The following is a 26,519-nucleotide window of genomic DNA, read 5'->3' as shown; positions in this document are numbered from 1 at the left end:
CACCTTGCCACCTGGTTGGCTGGCAGGTTCCTTGACCTTTATGTCATATGACCAAGGAGCTGTGTCTGTTAGGATGGGAGTATGGTGATCATGAGCACTGCTGCTGTTGAAAATGTATTTGTAGTCTATGTATTTTAGCTGCCTTTTACTGTCTGTCTTACACTGTTGCCAGAATGCCCTTAGGCAAATATACATTTAATGTAATGTAGTGGACAAGTTTTTTATCTTAAATTTTTGGGATCATTTCAAATTGCACATTAATATTGCCTGAGGAAGAACACTGAGCTGCATGTTCTGCTACCGCCTCTTTCATGTTCATATTTTCACCCTGTCTTTCCTTTTGTTTATGTGGGTGTATCAGAAGCTTTAATAAATATTTTTATTTTTGCATGCAAGTAGCTTCCTTTTGTCTTGGGTGGAGGGCATGTAAAAGAATGGCTTTCACCCCTGCCATTACCGTACACCTGAATTATTCCGTGCAATTACATGGTTTTAACCCTGGGCACCCTGCATGGTTAGAGTCAGGGTGCAAACTACGGGGGAGCTAGGGGGAGCTCGGCTCCCCTTAATAGCTTGGGGTGCATCGCTTAGGCCTAATTAAACAGAGGAATTATGGTATTCTTCGGTAGCCTGACTAACTTTAACTGCTGTTCATGTGGAATCTCAAAGACAGCCTGATGCTTTGTTTATAGACTATTTGTGGGTGGCTGTTTGCTGTTTGACCTATCTATTCCTGTCGATAAAGTATAATAGGGTAAATCCTGTATAGTGCTTACACTTGTAGCTGTTATGTACAGTATCTTTGTAAGTCATTGTAGTCGCAAGCGCACAACCCCCCACCCCCACCACTCTGTGGAAAAAGAAAAGTGGTCTCCTCCACAGTATAGTTAGAACACTGGTTAGTGTCTTTGTTGATTTCCCTTTACACTTTTGGTGCACTAAACTCCCACACATGTCTCCATTGGGTAGCACCTCAGTCCTCATTAAATCCTTATTAATAAAAATCCGAGAACAAAACAGTGAGATCTTGTTAATTAGGCAATGAAAAGCACTGTTCTCCCCAGTGGGCAGTCTACATAATAACTGACCCATCATCATGATCTGCTCATCAATCCAGAACATATTCATCCACTCTGTCCCCCTTAGCTTTGTCTTCAAGGGTTATGTCTCATTTGCTTCCAAATTGTACCACTAGGTCATGGACTCACCAAAACCGTGCAACACAATATTCCCTTATAAAACCCTCAAACCCCTGCACCACTGTGCCTTAAATTCCTCCCAATTAATCCTCCTTTCTCTGTACACGTGCACCCATGATCCTTAAACATATCTGTTAGCTTAAGCAAGGCAAGGCAAGGCAGCTTTATTTGTATAGCACATTTCAGCAACAGGGCAATTCAAAGTGCTTTACATAAAACATTAAAGAGCAGTTAGAAAATAATTAAAAAACAAATTAAAACATTAAAGAGCAGGTAAATTTAATAAAATAAGCAGGGAGTTGGGAGAACCTTCTCAATTCTCTCTGCCTTCAACTGATGACTCCTCCATTTACAGCTGTTCATCTGTGTCCCACAATGCAAAGCACTGGAACGGACACAACAACAGCCACTTCCGCTCTCCAAACCCAAAAACTGGCTAACCATGGCCTAGCCCACTGCAAAATAAATTGATTGAACTGTTTCATACTACATAATACTGCATTTGTCAGTAGTATGTAGTATGAAACAGTTCAATCAATCATAGGCTGTCTCTGTGGGATTACATTATATAGGGTGTGTGTGTTTTGGCTTCTCAATACTTCACAGTGCATTACACATGTCAGGGTTATGGTCATTTATAGCACAGCTACAAGTGTCACACAAATCTCTTTCTCATACACACACACTCACACTTTCCGTTCTGTTTCAACAGGCTGAGTGAGATGAAAAAAAAAAAAGACCTTGAGCCCTCTATGCCTCCACTTTCCTGTTTACTCTCCTTTTCAGTTTCTCAGTAGTCTGGATCAATGGAAGTACATTCTGAGGATAAAGTCCTGACACGGCTCACATGGCGGATGTCCCTCACGTTCCGCTCTCTGTGTATTGCTGTTCTTATACTCAGTTTGATTCGTAGCAAGCTACACGCTAAAAATGACAAGTTGTTAAGAAAATTTGGATCGTGCAATAAGGCAGGCCTGCTTGGTTCTTTCAAGGAATGATTGTAAAGATTTACAAAGCATATGTTTACGGTATTACCTATCTAACTGGGACTTATTGGGATCAATTGGTGGGGATTACTATGGACGAGGTACACACAGCAATACATTTAACCATGTATCCAGCTAATTTAAATAGCTCACGTTACCGTATTGTGTTAAGAGTTAACTTCAGTTAATATTGTATGTGGCGTTTTCTTTTGTGTGGTGCAAATGTTCCATCAAAACTAGTTCCTTCACCGCTGCATCTGGAGCACAGCGTCGGCCAAGACAACTGTGATTGGTCAAAGCCCGACACAAGTGTCTTTGCTATTTTAAGACCGTCCTGCGCCCACGTCGTTTAAATAGCAAATGCACCTGCGCCCACCTTGACGCCCATTGGGGTGCTGGTCTTACAGGTAGGTGTGTTCAAGTGAATTCTTGGCGTATTGCTATCTTAACAACAGAGTTGAGCCAAACTGCTGCTACACAGTCAGTCACAGCATCCTTTGTTTAGTTTGTGTTTAAATGACAAATTCTGTTGTTTTTTTTTACTGCCTCAACGCTGATGCATGTTTTTTGTCATCTCTTTTTTGTCATTTGTCACTCTTGATCTCAATCTCTGTCATCCTTTAATGTTTTTCTTTGCTCACAGGCTTTCCTTGATCTGTATTAATTCTCTTTTTTCTTTCCTGCCCCCATATGCTGCATCTCCCTCCATACTGTCCCCTTTCAACATCCCTGCAGTCTCCTTGTACATCCTGCAGTGTGGTCCTGATACCAGGAGAGGATCAGGTTCTGGAAGAAGGAGCGGTACGCAATGGCTGCCATGATGACCACAAGGCCAACAGCAGCAAGGTTAGTCTGTTGTTGTTACCTGAACCACACAGATGACACTTGAAACTTCAAATAGTGGGGCATCGTCAACCAACTCTGGTTCATTTAGTCAGGGTAAGCAGCAAAAAGGAGGACTTAAAAATAGTTCAAAGAAATGGAACGCCATAAGTCCCAGATAAAGTGTGCCACTGACACAGGCATTTAAATTGATGTGACTGTAGCACGCTAAGTTTATATTTCATATTCAGACTATTTCACATCATTGCTGACCTGTTTCCAAAGCATAGATCCATTATAACGGCTTCTTTTTTGGGAAATTCAGGGCTTCTCTCTCTCCTCTTTCCACCTTAGGACTCTTCAAATCTGAAGTGTTCACCAGCGATTTCTGCAGGGCGCAGCCCCAAGACTCTGAACGGCCTGCTCAGTCCTCAGCTGGAAGCCTTGAACAACAGCCAGACGTCGCTGTGTGAGATGCTGCAGGAGAAGGAGAAGAAGACGTGGAGTGGAGGAACCATGGGCATGGACCACTCCGCGCTCATTCCTCTCCGCTCCAAGAATTTCAGGGAGAGGAGTGATGCTCACTTTGTGGATGTTATTAAAGAGGACAGGTTAGAATGACCTAAGGATAAATATATTAAACAAACCTTTAAATAATCCTATTACATTTAGACATATGTACAGTTGATCAGGAAGTCAGTCCCAGTTGTTAATGTCCATTTTTCCAGCCAATGTGATTGTAACATAAAATCCCAACTGAACATTATTTCTACTGACTTTCCTCTGTGCCTGTGCAGCCTTATGAAGGACTATTTCTACAGACCTCCCATAAACAAGCTGAGCCTCACCTTCCTGGAAAGGAGCCTGGAGTCTGCTTACCGGATAAGCTACCAGGAGGAGTGTGTTTGTGTTTGTGTTTGTGTTTGTGTGTGTGTGTGTGTGTGTGTGTGTGTGTGTGTGTGTGTGTGTGTGTGTGTGTGTGTGTGTGTGTGTGTGTGTGTGTGTGTGTGTGTGAGCCGTTTATATGTTATGTGCATGACATAATGGTTCCTGTATGCCTGCATGTTTCATAAGTGCAAATGCATTTGAGTATTTCTGTGATTTTTTGAAATTACCCATGACCATGAATGACTGAGTATGTCCGGGATTTGTCATCCCACCACTGCTGTCTCCACCTGTGAGCGTCTACCTGTGTTTGTGCATGTCTTTCTGTCTGTTTCTCTGCGAGTCTCTGTCTTGTCTGGGAAGCCTGTTAGCACTGCGTTATGACCAGACCTTAACTGCGGCAAAGAGAAATCGCTGCAGGACCTTAAAAGTAGTTTTGTATTAGTTTGTGCTGTCCTCTGCTGGTGTAACCTTGGAAGTGCATCTTCATTCTTATGGTTGCAACTGTTGCTATGTCGTGTAGTCTAGATTCAGAGTCAGAGTCTTGTTTTTTTTGTCCTTCCTTTCTCTTCCCCTCCCCAGGTGGAAACCCAAGCAGCGGTGCAGACTTTTGCCAGTCCAACATTCAGTTCTTTCCTGGACATGCTGCTGTGCTGTTCAGTGTTCCTGGCTCTCTCACTGGCCTGCTTTCTTCGACCACTTGTCTCCCAGCAGAGTTTGTCCACGCCAGCACTCATTCTGACAGCTGTAGCCACCCTGTTGGAGGCTGTGGCTCTGTTGTTTGCTATACGGTGAGATACTGAATATAGAGTATGGGTTGAAAACTAGGGGCCCATGGGCTAGATCCAGCCTGCGAGACAATGTCAGAAGACCCCCTACATGTTTAGAATTGATTGTTACCTATGGCCCTGCAAATGTTTTTTTTCCTGTTTTAATTTGTTGGAATTTTAATTTAGAGTAATAATTTAATGGCCAATCCCAACACACAAATTGGCTCCACACTTGACATTTAGCAAGCTGCTCCTAATTGTGCAGCTTCTCAACATTAACACTTCAGCTATGACAAACTGCACTGATTTTCCACGTCACACCTGACACTAAAATGTCCATTACTTAATTTAAAAGAATGGAGGCCTGAAAACTGTCTGCTTTCAGACCCCTGATACAGAGGATAAAGAAACTGAAAATGAGTTGTTTGCATGCAGGCTTACTGGATTATCTTTACCTGCTTGAAGTCATGAGACAACTGCAATTGGAAAGTAGTTTTATGTGAAAGAAAATTGTGTTCTGACTATTTCGTTGTTTTTTTAGTTACTGTTGATACTATTACTCACATCCATTTCATTTGAAATGTGTTATTTCAAATATCTTAGAAAGAATATAGAAGTACTTTATAACGAGGTAATCTTTTTTTTTTTTTTTTTTGCATATGTTTTCCAGAAGATGTATATTTTGTAAAATAGTGGTGTCTTGTAATGTGGATATATTGTTGATGGGCATGTGCTTTCTGTTTTCTAATGGGAAAGTAGAGTGGTCAGTGTGCTTCTCTACTGTTAGTATAATAAAAATATATTCAGACAGTTGGAAAGCAGAGAGAGAAAGATGAAAAATAAATAAATAAAAAATGTTACATCTACCAGGGGAAACTCAGGCAGGGTGGTAAAATAAGGGCCCTAAAGCAAAAAAAGGCCCAGCCACCTTTTTAACATAAATACATTTGGATTATGTTACATAATTGTCACTCAAAGTGTGTGCCCTCATATTAGATCCACATTTATCTATAAAAAGAATTGGTTTTGTTTACTGACTCCTGCTTTGTGTTAATGTACTGAGAAGCTTTATGACAATTATGTATGGAATCAGTTTATCATTCAGGTTGGTATCAGGCTTGCGTCAAACCAGACACTCAGTTATCAGATAAACAATTTATTAATATTATCTCTAATAATCTTTATATCAATCACATTTTATTGTTTTTCCTCTCCAGTATGGCTTTCTACCTGGACAGTGTGCTGAATTGCACTCGGCTGCTGATGAGAGCAATTTCAGGCTGGCTGGCGCGCCACTTTATAGGAGCTGTCCTGGTTTCTCTGCCCACTGTGGCTGTCTTCTCCCATGTCGCCTGTGACATGCATCTCTCCATCCAGGTGGATTTGAAGTTTCATATTTTCTTTATTTTTAGAATTGGATCACTAGGGTGTTGAAAATTAGTATTGTTGTTTGATTGCTGTCTTCATAGCAGATCTATTCTCTCTCATTCAAATTACTCTTTGAGTTATTGCTTCTAACCAGTAAAGCACCTTACCTGTAGGGCTACTATAATTCTCGTAAAATGTCCATATCTAACTTAATTGTATTCACCATATGTCTTTTAGTTGTACAACATGTAAATATAGCTTGAAGTCAGTAAAGTTTATGTGATAATCATATGGGCTCTTTTGACTAATGACATTGTGCCTCATATTTTCCCCAGTTCACCATGTTCATCTGCTGTGCTGGCATCATAGCTATCATTCAGTACTCTAACTTCTGCCAACTCAGCTACTGGATGCGTTCAGTTCTAGCGACTTTGGTGGGACTAGCACTGCTTGCCTTGCTCTTCGGCTCCCCCTGCAGGTATGACATACTGAAGAGACAATGAAAAGAAAAAAAAACTGATTTGTGATACAATTGAATTGTGTTTTCAATAATGGTGTAGAGATAATGTGATGTCACTGGACTACTAATAGACATTTCAAGAAAAGAGCACAAGTATTTGTTAGATAGTGCTGGATTTGTACATGCACTTGATGCATTAATTTATGTTTTATCTCTTCCAGTGTTGCTAAAAGTCTGTTTTTTTGGTAAGTACAATGACTATTGTAAGCATTGTCAGTGTCAACCAGTCAGTTTACTTCTTTTTGGTAGACAGTTGCTGGTAATCAACTCTTGTGTGTTGCCTGCATTTTGGTGAGGTGAAAGCAACTTATGCCAAAAGCTTCTGTAGTTATGGTGGTTACTTTCAGCTATAGAAGATGCAAATTTATTTTGAGAAGCCAAATATTTATTCTACCCTCCTGTTTAACTGTTTTCCTGCATTTCTTTTTCCTCTCTTTCCACCAGGTCGGATGGCCGGGGCAATAACAGCAACAGCAACGGCTCCACGGTCATGTCTGAAAGCCCAGCAGACCCACAGGACCTGCTGGGGCCTGAGGCTTGCGTGGCCTTTTTCCTAGTCCTTCTCCTGATCTGGTTCCTTAACCGTGAATTTGAGGTCAGTCACCGCCTGCATTACCATGGCAATGTGGAGGCTGATAAACACCGCATCAAGATCCAGAACATGAGGGACCAGGCCGACTGGCTGCTTCGCAATATCATCCCCATCCATGTGGCTGAGCAGCTGAAAGTCACCCAGAGCTACTCCAAGAACCACGACAATGTGGGTGTAATATTTGCCAGTATTGTTAATTTCAGTGAGTTTTATGAGGAAAGCTACGAGGGAGGCAAGGAGTGCTACCGTGTCCTCAACGAGCTAATTGGAGACTTTGATGAGCTGTTACGGAAGCCTGCCTTCTCAAATATGGAAAAGATCAAGACCATTGGTGCCACGTACATGGCAGCAGCAGGACTCAATGCGCAGCAGTGTGCAGATGCGGCACATCCTCACGCCCACCTCCGCGCTCTTTTCGAATTTGCCCTTGAAATGATGTGTGTGGTGGACGACTTCAACAAGAACATGCTGGGCTTTGGCTTCAAGCTTCGCATTGGATTCAATCACGGGCCTCTAACAGCGGGGGTGATTGGCACCACTAAACTTCTCTACGATATCTGGGGCGACACGGTCAACATCGCCAGTCGCATGGATACTACAGGTGTGGAGTGTCGTGTCCAGGTCAGCGAGGAGAGCTACTGTGTGCTCAGTGCCATGGATTATGAGTTTGATTATCGGGGCACAGTTAACGTCAAAGGCAAAGGTCAGATGAAGACCTTCCTTTACCCAAAGAGTAGTGACAGTGGCCCTGTGCCTCAGTACCAACTCTCAGTCTCACCAGAGATCCGGGTACAGGTGGATGGTAGCATCGGCCGCTCGCCCACTGATGAAATCGCCAGCATGGTGCCCACAACCAGTATAGCTGCAAGCAGTACCAATACTACCATACCCAGTGCCAGCGCTGGTTCCTCTACTACCACAGGGCTAAGCCATGGGAAAGAGGCAGACAGCCATGAAAGACATCCCTCTACAGAGACCTCTCATGCCAGGCAATCTACATCTCACCTAGAAGGATCTCCTTCTTCTGCAAATAACAAACAGCTCATCATCTCATCCTCGGCCCAGCAAAATACACTCCAAAATTCCCAGAAAGACAAATGTGATGATGATTATGACAGTAATGTTGGAGAGTTAACCAGACTTTAAGAATTTGCTGCAGTCGTGTTTTTATCATAAATCCTCTACCCTTTAAGCGCTTGTTCCTGCCGGTTAGCATATGTAGAATTGTCCTCTGGCCTTTGGCCTCTTCTCTGCATCAGCCAGGCAGCAGGTTGTTTTTAGTTTAAATCTGATTGGCCAATATTACCAGTGGAGGGTGCTGACTGAACCACAAAGTGAGGGTCAGGCAGGAGCACACAGAGGAAATGGGAAGATGTGATGACTCGTGATGACCTTCTCTTGCCTGCTACAGATCCCATTGTCTCCCATTAACTTACTTGATTGTCTGTACACCTGTAATCTTAATTATTTCTTTTGTATGTCTTTTAAGTGCCTTTAGAGTAGATATAATGTAGTATAATGTGTAGACTAAGCCTTTTGGAGTAAGGGAAGAATAACATAAACGGAAAACTGTCAATAAGCAATCTTTTTGGAAAAACTGCTTAGCTTTTGTTACAACTTTACATTGTATACTATGCTTTGCTATGATATTTTGCCTTTTATCAAAGAAAACCTCACCATGGAAAGTGCTTCAACATGAGGAGAATCGCAATGCGTGTCAAGTGAAGGGAAATAAGACGGTACTCCATGATATGTATTAGTCAAATCTGCACTAGAATGCAACAGAGCCTGTTTCCATGTTCTTTATGAGAACCAGAAAACTCTTCATGAAAGGCACAGAAGAGACTAATCAATACAAGCTAAGGGCAGACGGGGCTGAGCTGTGCAGTGTGAATGTATTTGTTTGCATACAGTGGGCGAGTGTGTTGTGTCTGTGTAGTAACAAGATCATGCAGGGTTTAATGAGGAGAGTTGTCTATGAGTTACTCGACTGACTTGGTGAAACTGCAAGATGATGACAAACAGTTTAAGAACACAGTGGAATGATGTGACAGCTTTTTCTCTGGCCTCTGTTTAGATCTTTGTATTGTCTCAGTACTGAGGCACGATGGTCTCTGCTACATTTAATCAGCATGCTTGTAACAACAGCATCGTAGACAAGGTTAACTGTTACTAGTGTTTGTGCCCTCCCACATGATCCAGGCTCTTAATGAAAGCCCAAGCTGTGTTTAGTGTATTGTATGTATAAAGAGTATTTCAATGGATCCTACGAGGCATTGCTGTACCTGTAGATTGTCTTGACGGTAGGTTTTGCCATGGGTTACACTGTGTGTTAGTTGATAGTGTTTTTAAGACATGGATAATCAAAGTGGAATGTCACGAATCAAAACTAAGTGTGTTTTATTGTATTTATTGTTGCACAAAACTTGAACTGTTCATGTGAAGCTGCCCTCTCTAATTTGTATGATTTGAAAGACATTACTCAATGGAAACAGCTGGATGCAATAGTTGCTTCATAGCATGCTTTCAATGGCATGAAACGTAATGTAATATCACTGTAAATGCAAAGGAAGTGTAACAAATGTATTTCGTAATAATATGTTGCTTTCACTCTTTCTTATTGACTTCGTTGATTTCCTGCTATTATGTCAGATTACTTTGGATATCAAACTGATAAAACTGTGCATCTCTGTTGCTGTTACATTTTCTCTTCTGTCACTGTTCCTTAGCAAAAAGGATTGTGTGCTCAGAGGCAAAAAAGTTTAACCATGAAATCCACTTCAGTGTCTTATTTATGATGTTTCAATACCCGCAACACCTTAACCTTATATTTTATAAATACCATTTTATAATTAGTACTTTTTAGCTAATAAAGCAAACATAACCAATATTGCAGAAAACTAGAACCAATTTGCCTTCTTTATCATCAAATAATTTATTCCAACTGCAACATTTAACATTACTCTAGTAGTTCAAAATTTGTTTCCTTTTTCTGTGTGTGAAGATAGGGTAGCTTGTGCCTTTTAACTCGAATTTCCTATATCTTTGTTTTTATTGTGTGCTCTGAAGTGCTTTAATTTTTTAGGACACTGAATATTTCCCAAAAGCTTATAGTATGCATACGTAGTAAAATGTTCACTATTTGATGCTTAAATCAAATTTCATTTTGATAAGTTTTCTTCTGAGGTTTATAACGTCATGGAATGTGAGCAGTGCCTATTCTTAATGTAAACATACCAAACATATTCAACATTAATAACAATTAATTCCTTCTCATTTGGCTTTCCATTGTGTTCTGTATCTGTTGCTCGGATGGAGTTGGGTTGATCTAATGCAATAATAATTAGTTTGAAAGGGAAAATTTACCTTTACGCTTATGAGCACACAACCCTTGTACCAGCCCAACATTTGTGATTGTTATACTACAATAAAGGGACACTTAAAATTATTATTGTTATTATCCATGATTAAGTGCTTAAGATAGGTCGTGAGAGTCTCAGTTAAAGTGTTTCCTCCTTGGTAATTTTGATACGCTCTTTTGAATTATGTGTATTTTATTAATTGAACATTTTTTCTGGTTAGTGTTGTATTGAACAATAAGATCGGGGCGTCAACTTTTGATTGCCACTTGTTTTTTTTTCTATTTTTTCCCCTCTTTGTTTCACTACAAACATGTTGATTTGGTTTGATTTATCAAGATGTAAGTGACATTCTGACCCAGCAGGATGGCACACTGAGAATTTCGATGCCAAAGAGTGTTATTGCCATCTCTTGGAGTTTCTTTTTATATCTTATCTTCTCCTTAATTTGCAGGTTGTGTTCTGCACGTTCAAGAAAGGTCATTTATATATTTACTAGTGTTAAAACACATATGCACAACGCGCTCACTTTTTATGTACATATGCTTTTATATTGTATAGTATATGGGCATTTTCTATTATTTATATAAGCGCATGTACTAGAGTATTAAATAGTCTAAAGAACTGGGTCATTTTAACCATGTTGGAATAATACTTCTGTGTTCCGTTTGCCTGCATGTGTGTAAAAAACAAAAGGAAAAAAAAGAGTGTTTGTAAAACTGTTTGGTTGTGTGTATTTTGGTAGGGATGCTCTAATCTTAGCATCTCAAAACGAATGACATGCTAGGACAGTATAATACAGATACAGACATCCTTTTTTTCTTTTCTTTTTTAAAATTTAAACTGGCCAAATAAAATGGTCCAAACACTACTAGATGTATGCAGGTAGGCAGTATTTCTGTAGCTGCTACCGCAAAGTTTTAATGAATTGTTGCTTTCTTTGGAAATGTTTTTGTAGCATGCTGATAGGTATTCAAGTGAAGGTTAAAATTGAATAAAGTCAGTTGCTGGGAAATGTTGTCCGTTTTAATTTATAGCCTGTACACTTCATCCGGTTCTGTATTAACCCATGGTGGATTGTAACTAAGTAGCCCACATGTTCTCAAGTATGTTTCTGAAATAGCCAACAACTTTTAGGTACTTGTACTTTACTTAATTATTTTTGTTTGATGCTGTTCTATGTATTACACTGTTATACTACTCCATTGCCTTACAGTGTTACTTTTGTAGGTTAAGTACAACACATTAGACACGTTTATAAAATGTGCTACATAATGAGTATTTTTACTTTCAATAATTTAAGTAGGCCTATGTTTTGCTCATAATACTTGTGTACTATCACTTTTAAATGAAAAACTTAGAATTAGTAAGTAAGTATTTTTTATTTTTTTTTTACAGTGATTTAAGGTTACACATAGAGGGTATCAAGAGAAATGAGAATATACTTACAATCTTTGGTTGAGTACATTCACTATGTTTAAATATTTTGACTTCTCAGGAATATTTTGAAATATGAGAAATTCCATCCATCTTTATTTGGTTATCCGGGTCGGGTCGTGGGAGCAGCAGCTTCATTATTACCTTTTTACTGAACATCGGACAGCACTCCTATCCTGATCATTATTTGTTTCAATTTCTTAACAGCTGGTGCTGTATATGTAAGGTTTCATCCAACCTTTGCTGTTTAATTTGCACTTACATGAATACTTCAAATTCAAAATATGACTATGGTAGATCTCAATAGATAGTTGTTCTTATATAATGTATTAGTATATAGGGACTTTGATGGGACACTATATTATAAAGTTAAGGAAGCGGTATTTCAATTTGAAGTAAGTAAAAGTAGCAATACCACAGTATTAAAAACCCTACATTCAAAGTACAACAGTATTATTGGCAAAATGTAAAGTATCAAAGGTAAAGTGCTCATTGTATATTTTAACGTTATTGTTATTGGTGCAGCATTTTAATGGTGCATTTGTACAAAGTGGAGACAATTTGAAGTAGTTAATGTATAGCATTGTGAGTTTGACATTTTACAAGCTCAGGATCACATGCTTTGTATGAAACATTTGGTAAAGGTATTATATCATATACAGTATATATTGTACTTTTTACTCACAGTAAATATTTACTTTGAGTAAAAAGTACAATATATCCCTTTAAAAATGAAATTGAGTTAAATGTAATGTAGGTCTAATTAGTTACTTTCCACCACCACTGGTAGTAATATGATAGTCATAAACTAAATATAAAGGGACTAATTTAAGTATTTCTGTTTATCGACAGTGCATTGTGTTTTCCCAAAAGTGAGTCTTTTCTGTTTGTATGTGTGTTTGTAAAGTTTAAAGCAGGTAGAACAGTACATTTTTATTTTTGGTGTTATTCCACCCCTAGAGGCAACTTCACGTACGTCCACGTGATGCACGGTGCACAGGTTTACGTCAGGGCGTCATAGCGCGACACCACCCCCTCCTCCCCCCACAGTCTAGCTGGGAAGAAAAAAAAAACTTTTTTTTTTGTATCGGAGGAATCAACAGCCGCCATCTTGACGCGGCTCAGAATCGGGATTTCGGGGGGAGCATTAATTTTAAAAACCGATCGGAGCTACTCAGACGGGGCTCAAACGGCTTTTTTCGTGAAGAAAATCGAAGTGTTAGTCCTTCCGATGAGAATTAATGTAAACATGTGAGGATTACATGGGTTTTTATCGTCTCGAAAGCCCACTGTATATTTGATTTCCCTTTTAGAGAGCGCCGCTTCTCGCCGTATCTCCGTCCCGAGACGCTTTATTTACCGGGAGACAGCGACGACAAAAATAATCCACTTCATAGAAAATATTTTTTGAATTTTGCTCTTTTTATTTAAGCCCGAGAGAGATTTTATGGCTGCTCGTTTCGACTGCGAAAAAGATGATTCTGTACAGACGTGAAACCGGCGATCTGCGAAGAAAGGGATTTGCTTACGCCTTGTGTAATATTTTATGATTGATTTTTATTTATTTTTCTCGAACTGAAATAATTTTTGGACGTAATTATTGAGGATAATTATGTGGGTGTTGGGTGTTGGATTATCATGGGGTGATCTTCGGCGGCGAAGCGTGGCGCTGTTGCCTTTCTTTTGAAACCTTTTTCTCCAGGCAGCATTTTGCCAGTCTGCCAGTCAAGAAGAAGAAGGGAAAGAAGAAAAAAAAACGTTAAATTGCTCTTTTACACACAACGTTAGGAAAAGTTAACAGTTATTACTAGCCGAAGGCCGACGAGTTGGACTGAACCTGCTTTTATTTTCCTGCATCATCATCATCCCTTCACAAAATCTGCCGACCAGGATGGCTGACAATCTTCTGGATGTCGGACCCCCCACTGCAAAGCGACCCAAGCTTAATTCACCTCTCTCAGTATCAGATGGCCCAGGTAAGGACAAGACATGCTTTTGCAAATGTAACTTACTTACAAGGAAGATGTGCTAACTTGCAGTACGGTTTACATTGATTAATCCTGTACACTGTACAATTTTGGAATGCTTTTTGAGACGGGATGCATCCACCTTTTAGGAAAAGAGCTACGGTGAAGTACACCCTTCCGCCACTTCAGTTGTGCAGTGCAAATATCACAGTCAAACTGTACCAAGTCTTTGTAGGATTGTTTGATTAAATTGACAACTTGATTGAAAATGCCATGAACTGGGATTAGTGGAAAAAGTACAAGCTCACTGCCTCTTCATCACATAATAATTGCTTAACAGTGAGTATGCTCCCAACTTTGCAGTCTTAAAGTGTTAAAAGTTAAGTTAAAACACAAATGGTGCAAACCCGTCATAACACACCCGAGATACAGGGGAATGAAATGAAATGTTGACAGTACATCTGCAGGGGTAGGCGTTAGTTTCCTCTTTTCCTTCCTTTTGACACCTTTTCGGACTGATTCTCTAGTCTCGTGGCACGTGTACATTTATTAGCCCACACATGATAAACAAATATTTGTTGTGATCGCCTCTCGAGCCCCTCAGAAAAAATAAATAAAAAAGAAAACCTTACCCACCAGCACAGGGGAACATGCTGCCTACGTATCCCTGGAGTTGGATTGGACGTAGTGTCTTGCTCATTGCCTCTTCAGCAGTGCAGAGACAGCAGGAGCACTTGAACCTGTGTTGTCTGATTGAAAGATAATCTCTCACCACTACTATGTGCCCCTTCTTTCATTCAGCAAAAATGCTTTCAAGAATGATCTGGGTAAATATACTGGGTAATACTGGAAGCTTGCACATGTTTTGTACCTACATTCAAGTTTTCTGTTGCCAGTATTATATATTTGGCTAGCCAATCACGGGCATAATAAATCTTCCGAGCAGAGAAAAACGTCTCGTCTGCTTCTTCACCAGCCCAACCTATAGAGCAAATTTGGAAAGTTGGACTGTATTTGTATGTTGTGTGGCCAGCACATTGCATATTTACATAAAATAGCAGCTGATGGTATGCCACCCTCTCACATATAAGTGGAGAGGGTTGTATGTTTTCAGCACACATAACTGGCAAATGGTTTCCTGGTGTTATTAATGTTCTAATGTGTGTATGTGTTCAGTGGTTGATACAGAAATATAAGCATGTGTAGGATTTGTGTGTTTGGTTTAATTTATAATAGATTTATTCTTAGGGATAGAATCTTATACATGTTCTTCAGCCCTATTGCCTCAGGGAAATTTTTACAGAAGGCCAAGTAGCCCTCTGGGCATGTAACCGGTGCATTTTTTTAGAAGACTTCAACTGTATTTTATATTTGCTGACTTTTCAGAAAATTGTTGTTTATCTGTGAATGAGTGATGAGCCGATATTTCTTGTAGTTTAATCGGAGTGGAGAAGTAAACATTTCAACCCCTTAACCTGAAGATGCAAAAAATTCTTAAATTTGACAGTCACTAACAAGTGGAAAGATTAATTGAATACAGAGTAATAATAATTGGATATCTGGGCAACAGAGCTCCACATTTGTAGTTTCTTCAAAACTTAACTAGCAACTTTTTCAAACTTTTGTATTTTCTCCAAAACTTACAAGTGACTTCTTCAATCTTTAACAGAACTTTTGGCATCTATTTGTCCCACCAGGATCAATCTCGTCTCGTATGAACTCATTTTAGATTGGCGTTATATGGATGGGGACTCACACTTTCAAGAGGAAAAACTGCTGCTGCTGCCAGTCTGAAAAATGGACTGCAATCACATATACCTCTTTCACACCAATGACCAGGGGTTTGGCCAGGGCTTTCTGATCAGGGTTCAACTCTCCTTTTGGAAATTCAAACCAAGCCAGTCAACATGGGTATATCCCTGGTCATGACAATTCAGAGATTACCTGTGTCACAACCCGGGAGCAGAACTAGTATGCCTGCTGCAGTGTGTGTGTGACTGTGTGTGTGTGACTGTGTGTGACGGCCGGCCAGTGAGGTTGTCAAGCCCGCAGGGAACGCTTGAGTTTAAAGGGATACGCCGCATGCATCGTTTTAGTCCGGTGCAACACCGGCAGCGCCGCCGCTAGTTAGCTTAGCGTAGTGAATGGAATCCTACATTAAGTTTTACGAAAATTGATGGCTAATTGCAATGTGTGTCGGAGTTCAGCGGCCGGTGCTGCCTGGGTTGCTACATCGGACTACCAAACGCCGTTGACCTGACAGAGCTCCAGGGCCTGCAGCTCGATGTTCTCCCTCCCCTCTTCCTGCTAAATGGCCGGTGTGTGACTGAGAGTGCGGTCAGCGAGCTTGTTACGCCCGCAATCTCTTACCGCAGGCTTATAATGGATATGTGATGAGTTATTTAAACAAACGATCGGGGAAATAAACGCCTCTTGTCCGCAAGTCTCATTGATAGAGTCCATCAATGAGTGCTAGCTAGCCTCCCCTAACGAGACCTCTGAAATTCACAAAAATGCATTAAATTGAAATCGGACAAGTGTTAGCTAAGCTTTGTAAGACCTTTTGGTAGCTATGATATACATGCTGTAACAAAATTCAAAGTGTAAATATACTATAGTTATGCTGAAAGTGTCGCTAGCTAGCCGCTATCTTTACCCAATGTATTGAAGGGACACTAGCAGCTAACGAAACCTCTCATATTCACAAACATGCATTAAATTGAAATCGGACACAACTGTTAGCTTTATAAGACCTTTGGGAATCTGTAATATAAGTGGCGTGACGAAATTCAAACTGTATATATATATATACTATAGTTATGCCAAAAGTGTAGCTAGCTATCCGCGATCTTTTCCCATTGTATTGAATGGGAAACATAGCTTGCTAGCTGCTCCTCCTAACAAGACCCCTCACGTTCACAAAAATGCCTTAAATTGAAATCGGACACAACTGTTAGCTTTGTAAGACCTTGGGGTAGCTGTGATATAACTGCTATGACAAAATTCAAACCGTAAATATATTATAGTTATGCCGGCAGCCGCTCAGCTCCTTGGAGCCCCGGTAGAGCAGTAATCCACAAAGGGTGACTTTGCCCTGGGTATGCCCCAGCAGACTGCCGCTTTCTCGTCAGACTGTGTGGAGCTCCTAAAGTCCGACACGCCTTACCAAATTTGCAATTAGCCATACATTTTTCGTCAAACGGCCCATATTTGAGCTTTATATAGTTGATTTCTCGCATAAAAAAAAGTCTCAGAAGTGAATTTGGTAACAAAACATTGCAGTGTCTGAAATATGAGACCTACTGTCTCGTCTCCAATGTGTGTGTGTATGGGGATTTGCTCAACCAGTCAGTGCGCAGCTCATTTAAATATTCATAAGCATACCATATTTGGAAGAAAAGCTCTTGTTAGAAATAGAGCCAAAACACAGGGATGCGTAAGGGCCAATAAAATATCAACCAGGCCATTTTCAACCCAACCAATGTTACATACCCTATTAGGAGACCTTAAGGAACAGTGTGAAATACCCTATATAATCATTCTATCACCCCTTTAAAGAGTCAGGTTAACAATTATTTATTTTCATTGGTGATTAAACTGATTATTTTTTCGATTAAGGCGAGACACGGCAGGCAAAAACATAGTTTTTTTTTTTCACTGGTCAATTTTGAGATCTTTGGCTATTTGTGTTCAATAACATGTCTTCTTTCAGACGTGGTGAAAAAAAGTCAAAAATACACATTTACTTTGTCTGTTAGCGTCGGTAGATTTCTCCTAAATTCAACAAAAGTTGGCGTTCTAAATCATCCCGCTGCTCCGCGATCGCTGTCTGCACCCTGTCATCTCATATACCGTTGGAAAGCTCTCTCTCTCCTCTACAATGCTGTTGGATCCAAATATGGTCATTTCCTTTTCATCAGCAACCAATCGTGAAAGTAAAAGGGGGGATTTAGCGCTAAATGCGCAATCTCATTGGCTGATGACAATTCCTGACAACGTGATTTGCTTAGAATGGTCACGTGACGCGCTCTGACAGTTCCGCGGTAGTTCAGAATGTCAAAATAAATGCGTCAAACGGTCGAAAATCATCTTCTTATCTTCAGATAAGAAGAAAACCGTTGTTATTAGCAAGAAGACACAGGGGATTACAAACTATGACAGCAGATGATGAAATGCCTTCACATAGTACGTTGATGTGTAAACTATCGTTCAGAAAACAGGAGTTTTCAGACAGCGGAGGTAATCAGACTGACTCTCTCGCTCAGCAGTTTACAGATATTCACGGCCTACAATACATGTCATATATTAAATATGTAGGTGTCACATATATACTATTCTAATATAATTACTATACAATACTAAACAAATCAGTAATTTTGGGATCCTAAGTGGTTGTGAGTCCCTCAGACTGTGGCAGGCAGATCCATATTTAGCTGTCAGTAGAGCTGCTGTCCCCTCTCCTAGGAGAACTTCCAGCTTCTTTTCTGGTGTTAACTTTTTTTGGCTATTTTTCCAAGGTGTAAATCTCTTAGTGAAGATACTTTTTCCCAGTGGAGGAGGAAGGTCATCTCTGTCTGACCCAGTTAGTGGTCACTGAGCCTGTATTTAGTCAGGATCCGTCTCTTCTTCGTATCTCTGACAGTGTGAAAATAATATGTTTAATAACAATTTAGTCTACTTTGATTGCTTTCTCCAATGTTCTAAATATTCTTTTGAATGATTCATAAGAAGCTCATCCCTGTGTATCACCGGATGTCCAGTGACAGTGCAGCATGGAGGCACTCAGAATGACAACGCATGCTTCAACTTGGTCATATGGGCCCAGTGTCCAAAAACTGCAGCCATGAATGCTATTTCTACATTCAATGAGGGTGCCTCTGCCATGCTGGCTGTGATGGAGAAATTGTGGCTTCAGAGCACTGACCGTTAATGGAATGAAGGATGACGACATGGTTAGGATCTCAAAAGCCAATCGTGTCCATTCCACCAGTGCAAAGCGGAGCCGTAAAAGTGTAAGCGCAGCCAAAAAAGTGAAAAGACACCTGCAGGAGATGGAGGAGGGCCCTACATATGGTACTGGCATGGATATGTAGACTGTAAACTGACTTGGGGGAACTAGGCTGTGTAATGGTTGTGTTGTGTCAGTTCGAAGTTTGTGATGTAATGGTCTTCAGTTGAACCCCATGTTGATGTGTTGTTTTGGATGTTATGATCAGTGATGGATGAAGCAGTAATGAGTTTTGGATGTTAAACAGTGTGGTACATGGATCTTACTTGGACCTGAAGGGATATGTGTCTGTAATTCATGGCTTTCCTTAGAAATTAGTGGAATTTTGCTATAAAATTCTTTAAAGGCCGTTTTCTCAAAATGACTTTTCTCTCCTACTCCAAGAACGAAATCTCCACTTCAGTAGCACCTTTATACACCAAACTTTCCAGTCTTGTACCTAGTTATATTATGAAGACAATTACAGAGGGATTTGTAAATATATTATTCCTAGCCTGATTTTATATAACATTTTCTTCCAAAAAACATGGCGAAAATCGTTTTTTTTAAGGCTATTGACAGTATATTCTGATTTACAGGATAACAAAAGTAGATATCCATAAATCCCTCTGTAATTTTTTCCCCATCTAATATGTGAACACAATGAAAAAATCATTTTGACCGTGGCTTTATCCAATACTCAGATTTCGTTTTTTAAAATATATGCAAATTAGGGCATTTTTCATTAGATAATGCCTAATTTGCATATTTAAACATTAAATTACAGAAAACTTGTAATACATTTTTTTTCTCATCTCATTAAGTAATCAACTGGCAGAGTTTCATGGTGATATCTGCTAGTTAAAAAAAATTCCCTTCACCTGTAGTGTCTCGCCTTAATCGTCTATAAATTCATTTACATCCTATAAAATGAAAATAATGTCAAATAACGTCCATTAGGCTACTTTTTTTCCTGACGTCTTCAAATGTCTTTTCGTTTTTGGTAACCTGCAGTCCAAAACCCCAATATATTCAGTTTACAATGATTTAACACAGAGAAAAGCAGAAAATCTCGGAGAAACTGACAGAGAATGGTTGGAATTTGTACTGAATCGATTATAATAGAAGTTGTCATCCCTCCACTTTTACTGCAACATGCTTTGGACTTAAACTGTTTTTCAATTTTTCAACAATGGCTGAAAACTATGGTGTTGGGCACCACTTTCAGAATGCGTATAAGTTAGTAGTAAAATGCTGCTTGTATCTTTTATCGATCCATCCAGTCTAGGGTCCATCCAGCAACATTGCCCTTCTTGGCACTAGAGGTGTGAATCTTCACTGATCTCCCGATTCGATTACGATTATCATGTCAGCGATTCAATTCGATATCGCGATGCGTCAAATACATTTTTCTATTAAAGCCATGTAGGATATTTAATTCATAGCTTTTCTAGCTTCAAAAACAAAACCTTCTGCAGTGCTCTAATACTAAATAAACAGAATATGTAAACAGAAATGTTGTTAGGCCTACATTAAATTGTAAACGGAAATAATCGATTATTAGCCTGCCGATTATTGATGCAGCATCGTCCATGTCCACGATTCGATGCATTGATTATTTGATTAATTTCAAGACCTCTACTTGGCACATCCTAGTTGTGTATGTGTGTATACTTGTGTACTGAACCTATCCTTGTTGGTATTCTTTGTGCAGTAGCTGGCACCAAGCATTAAAAAAGCATGGACCATTTCAGTCAGTTTTGGGTTTGCACCACTGCAGCCACCTCTTAACTTTCATCTTCCACAGAGTATGAAGACGGGTGCAGTTGCTTAATTGACATCGATTGGAGATCGGATACATCGGTCTGCCATTTATAAAGAGCTGAGAAATGTGAAGTTTCATTGTTCAAACTGCCTCGTCTTCTGTGGGTGGCTACATTATCTGGCTGCGCTGACAGTCCTCAGTCTTCAGCTAAGGTAGCGCCTCTTCTCAGAGGGGTGACAGGAGCTTTTGCTGGGCAATAAAGCAGTCCGACACAGAGACAACTCCTCCTCCACTGCTGCCAGAAGCTCTTTCTGTCTCAGTTGACACACACACACACACACACACACACACACACACACAACACAACATGTATTCAGCAAGACGTTGCACAGTGTCTCTTGTAGACCTGCTCTCTTTGAAGTCTTGGATGCATCTCAGGGTCTTAATTACACTTAGAAGATTATAATTTCCAGACTGCAGATGGGAAGATAAATACATTTTTCTTTTGTTTTTAGTTGGGGAAAAAAAACCTTTTTATTCTGAGAAAATGTGGAGGCAGATCTGTGAGAAACCTGTAGCTTGCAGCCTTGCTCATCTACTCTGCCCTTGTTCTTGCGCACAGTTACATGTACCTTTTTTTTCTTGTTCTTTTTTTTTTTTAATTTAAATTGGAACTGATTTTCAGTTTCACTCCATTGAGTGAAACTGATTCACTCAATGGATGAAGTGAATCCGCAAATCTGTGTGTGGAACATGTTACACCATTTACTCCCCCCCCCAATAAAAAAAAAAAAAACGTAGATGTGTTACAAAGGAGTATTATCACAATATACCCGGTCTGGCTTACTGAGTCACGTTTATTTGTAGAGCCTTTCCGTTATTGATAGTCTGACCGATAGCGAAAACGTCTCCCTTTGCCACCTCCAGCTCACTGCACACTGAGCTGTCGCTCACAGCCACAGATTAGCAGCCTGGCTTTGATGTTTATGTTAATGTGTGACAGTTTTTATGGTGCGCTGGTCTCGTGTCAGTATGTGTTTGCACCTGCGGCCAAAGCCCAGCGCTAGGTTTCCTCCTCCTTTGTCTGGCCTGCGTGTATTATCATGGACCCCTGGGTAAGCATTATCCAACTATGTTAGCATTAGCTGGTGTTTAAATACAGTCATGTGTGTTAAAATGTTGCCTTTCACCAGCGTGGCAATGCAGTGTCAGCTGAGGTGTAACTGTTTTGAGATGAGGAGAGTGGTGGGTGGCACTGGATGCCATCCAATCAGCCACCCCAATCAGTCCTGCCCTGCAGCCCTCTTTACCTCTACCATTTTCCTCCCTCTGCTCTTATCCTTTGTATCTCACGCTTCCACATGATGCTCATATCCTCTGGAAAGAGACTGCTGTTTGATTTATTCAAATCTGTGTTTCTCTTTAAGAGCTAAATAAAAAGTTTCCCCCCTCTCAGATTGTGTATCCATACCGAACATTTTTTCTTGTCATTTTGTCTGAATAGCTGGGGTCTTCATTAGGGGTGACCCCGAAAAGTTGAATATTCGAAGCTTCGATTGAAGGAGTTTGATTCGACTGCTAATCTCACAGTCAAAGTGTGTTTGCACTTTGAAATAGTAAAAGATGATCCAAAGTAAGTATGCTGTTAGTTGCAAGTTGTGTGCACTGGAGCACAGCCGTGATCCAGTGCACAGCCCACGGCATGATCCGTCCGCCCCGATGATCTCCAAATCCTGCACACCAGACCAGCAAGCCGCGGCGATATATGCAACGACACAATGTTTGCGGCTGTGGCAGGAAAACAAGAGGATTGTAAAAGTAGAGTGCGCGCACCACAGGACAGACTTTTGCTCGGTGTGCTCCGCTTCTCGTCACCGGGGGCGCACGGCAGCGGAGTGCTGACTCCGCTGAGTGACACGCGAGCACGCTCAAAACCTCTTTTAATTAATCTTCTACACCACTACAACACTTACACAATTAAAGCTACTCATTTTATGTCTGTGTCCTAATCGGTTGAATGTTTTCATACAAAAGGAGCTTTACACAACCTTATCACAGCTGAATATTTCATCACTGTAGTCAGCCCCCCCCCCCCCCGATTCGACTTTCAGTTGACGATATGTAGGACTTGACTAATTTGATTCAAGTATGTACATTCTTATTCTGGGACACCCCTAGACTTCATAAACACTGTGCAGAAAATGACTGCAGCCCCAGCTTAACAAGTGGCACTAATTTTGCACGTCTTGAAGTCATCAGAATGCTTCTTATAAAGCACCATATTAAAAGTTTTACAAATGTGCTGCCAATCCAATGCGTGGAAATCAGCCCAGCACAGTGCTTCCTGGGTTTATAAATGTGGCATGACATTTTCCACATTTTTTCTGCAAATTCTACTTGCGGTGGCACTAACGGAAACGCCACATTGTGATATGATGAGACTAAAGGGAAAACTTACATGACAACATCCGGTCATTCATAGGTCACAGGTCAGGGGACGAGAATATTCGGCCAGCATCACACCATATAACAAAACAGCTATGCCCAAATTAGCAGGCCATCGGCAGAAAGAGCCTGCGGTCAGTCTGTTTCACTCCCCGTCAAGGCAGCGGCGAATTCCGGTAGCTGGCTAAACCATCTATTGATTGTCCGTCTCCGGCGCTGTCAGCGCTGTGTCTCGGCAAAAAAGTGGAGGGACCGAGCAACCCGAGCAGTGGCCTCTGGCTAACGTTAATGTTAGTTTGCTAGCTAACGAAGTTAGCTTGCTAATTCCACTAATTCCACCCCACACTGGTTACAGATAACGTTATAATCAGGTGAACAAGCAACACTGTAGCTGAACACTGTAGCTATGTTTCCATCCGCACATTTTTATCCAAATTAAGTGATATTGAATGAAAAATGCCTTATGGAAACAGTAAAATTTGATTGAATATCGACTCAAAGGAAATACGTTCGGTCTCATCGGATTATCGGATTTTATCTTGATCGATATACGGCTTATGCAATAAACGCTGATGGAAACGTTATTTGCCGAATAAATAATGATTTGCAATTAAGTTTTAGGTTATTTTATGGTTGCAACCCACCACAAAACAAAGAAGTTTTAGTTCATTTCCACCCAGTATTTCCGCTCTGTTTGCACACACGGCGGGTGTCAACAAAGACAGATGTAAGTGGACAAACGAGGAGACAAGAGACTTTTTGGAGCGATCGTCTACCACAGCCTGTAGTAGGATAGATGGCCAGCCCTTTCTATTGACAAAATCCCTGTAGCCTTCAGCAGGGGATCTAATCGGGACGTGAGTCCCGTGTATTGCGCCATACACCTGTGGCACAAGGTGCACTCTGGAGTTACGCAGCGAGATATCATGCGCTTCATTCACTCCAGGTAGGTGTATATATACCTTCACATCATCCTTGTTTGTATGGCATTGCACACGGCGTAAACACCAGTAACCCACCAGTTCCGGTTTTGTTGCGAAAAGGCTGTAGCCATGACTGACAGCTGAAGTCACGAGGACTCGCAAGATCTCGCAAATTCACGTAGAATAGAACTACAAAACCAACAACAGTTAGTTTCCATGCAGAGGAGTAGAGGGGAAACAACTCTGTGCTGGGTTTTCAAGGTGTAGTGCAGGGAAAAATGATCCGCCGTGAGCACAGTTTATTTTATTTTGAAAATTAACCAGATGTTTTATTTTGTTTCTGTGCTCGACTTCCTGTCCCGCGCAATCTGAATTGTGTTGAATTGCTGCGGAGCTCTCCGGTGTCCGGCAAAAATAGAAGCTCTGCGTATCTGCTCTGGAGGGCTGAGGACCGCCGGAACTGGAACGCAGTCGGAATGCAACCGTTCCGCAGTCAGTGGAAATGCACACATTGACTTTAATGGAAACCTATTGACTCCGACGCTGTTCCGCAACCAGTGGAAATTAAGAGTTAGTCTCAGTCCGCCAGTTAACAAGCGATTGTACTCCTTTGCCCGTTTCTATTCAGATGTAGAGCTGTCTGCCGGTCAGCGCTTCACCGCCTCCTCTCTGAACCTAACTCTACACGCACACAGACCTGCAGGCGCACACTTCTCCGTGAACGTGACATACTGGGTAACAGAGTGCGACCAAAATGATTGCACTCTGGAGCCCTGTATGGTCAGAAAATGTAAACCAAACATTTTGGTGATACACTCACTAAAGGATAATTAGGAACACCTGTTAAATTTCTCATTAATGCAATTATCTAATCATCCAATCCCATGGCAGCTGCTTCAATGCATTTAGGGGTGTGGTCCAGGTCAAGACAATCTCCTGAACTCCAAACTGAATACCAAACTGAAAAACAAGTTTTCTTACAACACAAGGTTTATGTCAACTGACTGTCACATTGGACTGGTACAACATGAATAAATAACGACCATGTCTACAGAACAGGACATTTTTACTGGTTGTACAGTATTAAAATATATAAATGAAGAGAACAGGACACAACTTTTCTTTCACTTTTCTGATTCATTCCGTTTAGTTGTCGCCATTTCTTCACTTACGCTGTCACTTTGTCGAAATATGCACACACGTGGTACGCTACATAGGGTTTGTCACGTAGTGGACCGTGCGACGTGTACTAACAGTGGCACGGTAACTGCCCAATGAAATGATCATCATTCTAGCGTTTCAAGTGGGCTCTAAATTGAAACACAACTAAGCCACACAGCCAACGGACGGGACGCAGCGCTCCACAATATAAACAAAATATTGCATACTTATCGCGACACTTTCGATATAATGCGCAACGTGATATCGCGATAACAAAATTGAGTCGATATATCATGCACCCCTAGTCTGTACCAAATTTCATGGCATTCCAACCAATAATGAACTACAAAGGTCAACCTTATTGTGGCAATAGTGGAAAAGTCAGGGGAAAAGTCACCAAATTATTCATTTTATGTGGACCACAAATAATAAGATTTAATCGTAATCCATTGAATATTCTGTGAGATATATCGGTGTGGACCAAAGTGGTGGACTGACGTAACGCTTGTGTGGCTAAAAACAAAGGATACAAGCTTAGGTAGTGTTTTACAAACCTAGTCTTTGATTTAATCGAAATAGTGGCATGTGTCACGTAGCCTTTCGTTGTCCAGCAGAGAGAAACGAGCAGGAAAAAAAAGAGCATCTTAAAACACGAAATAGTGCGATACGCCAGTGTTACCGCATTTTTTTCTTATTTCCAGCGGCCAAATCGGCCTCTCTGGCATTCGCCAGAACTGCCAGATTGCTATGTCTGTCCTCTCTGCATGTTGACAGAGAGCGGAGCTCTGACACGCACACACGCAGAGCTGTGGTGCGGACAGAGCCAAACAACGTCCACTCAGCAGTTTGTAAAGTCACAGTGAGTCACGGCAATGCCGGTAAAGCAGTTGCAAGTGTGGTTACACTTTTCAAAACTACACGCAGACAGTGTACATATAATGACTAGGCGAAAGCTATCGCGGTATTGTTAACGTTACACTTCCTCTGTGACAGGCAGGCACCACAGTGTTCGCTATGCCCTATTGATTGACTGACAGGCTGACGTTGTAGGGAAACTTTGTTTTTTGTTATTACAGAGGGAAAGTACCGCAAAAAGGTACCGGAACTGAATTCCAGGTACTGTTACTGGGGGAAAAAAGTGAACGGTACCCAACCCTACTGGCCATTCCTTAGTACCTCTTTTTGTTTTTCCAATTTTGCTGCCTAAATCAATTCTCCAAAGGCAACTTTGCCTCTCCAGTGTGGCGTGTACTACTGCATGATAAAGGCTGCACACTAACTACTTTCCCCATGCTTAGCATGGTCCCTTACACATTTAATGTCCCTTTGCCAT

At 40.8% G+C, this 26,519-nt stretch overlaps 2 protein-coding genes across 8 annotated transcripts in view; both read left to right on the top strand.

Annotated features, from left to right (window-relative positions):
• adcy9 (adenylate cyclase 9) overlaps positions 1-11,516 on the top strand; it is a 32,719-nt gene extending 21,203 nt beyond the window's left edge. The window contains exons 3-10 of the mRNA XM_028599250.1: positions 2,921-3,031; positions 3,362-3,618; positions 3,805-3,905; positions 4,473-4,683; positions 5,880-6,039; positions 6,366-6,508; positions 6,712-6,735; positions 6,995-11,516. Of these exons, the coding sequence (XP_028455051.1) occupies positions 2,921-3,031; positions 3,362-3,618; positions 3,805-3,905; positions 4,473-4,683; positions 5,880-6,039; positions 6,366-6,508; positions 6,712-6,735; positions 6,995-8,288 (2,301 nt within the window). The 3' untranslated portion in view covers positions 8,289-11,516. The remainder of the gene's footprint in view (positions 1-2,920; positions 3,032-3,361; positions 3,619-3,804; positions 3,906-4,472; positions 4,684-5,879; positions 6,040-6,365; positions 6,509-6,711; positions 6,736-6,994) is intronic.
• Positions 11,517-12,998: 1,482 nt separating this feature from the next.
• Positions 12,999-26,519, top strand: part of crebbpb (CREB binding lysine acetyltransferase b) — a 58,359-nt gene continuing 44,838 nt past the window's right edge. For all 7 annotated transcript variants that reach the window (XM_028598688.1, XM_028598685.1, XM_028598682.1 and 4 more), the window contains exon 1: positions 12,999-13,914. In XM_028598688.1, the coding sequence (XP_028454489.1) occupies positions 13,830-13,914 (85 nt within the window). In that variant the 5' untranslated portion in view covers positions 12,999-13,829. The remainder of the gene's footprint in view (positions 13,915-26,519) is intronic.

Source organism: Perca flavescens, chromosome 15, assembly GCF_004354835.1.
Source record: "Perca flavescens isolate YP-PL-M2 chromosome 15, PFLA_1.0, whole genome shotgun sequence".
Taxonomy (NCBI): Eukaryota; Metazoa; Chordata; class Actinopteri; order Perciformes; family Percidae; genus Perca; species Perca flavescens.
Note: the sequence above shows the minus strand (reverse complement) of the source record. Positions and strands in the feature narration are given on the sequence as shown.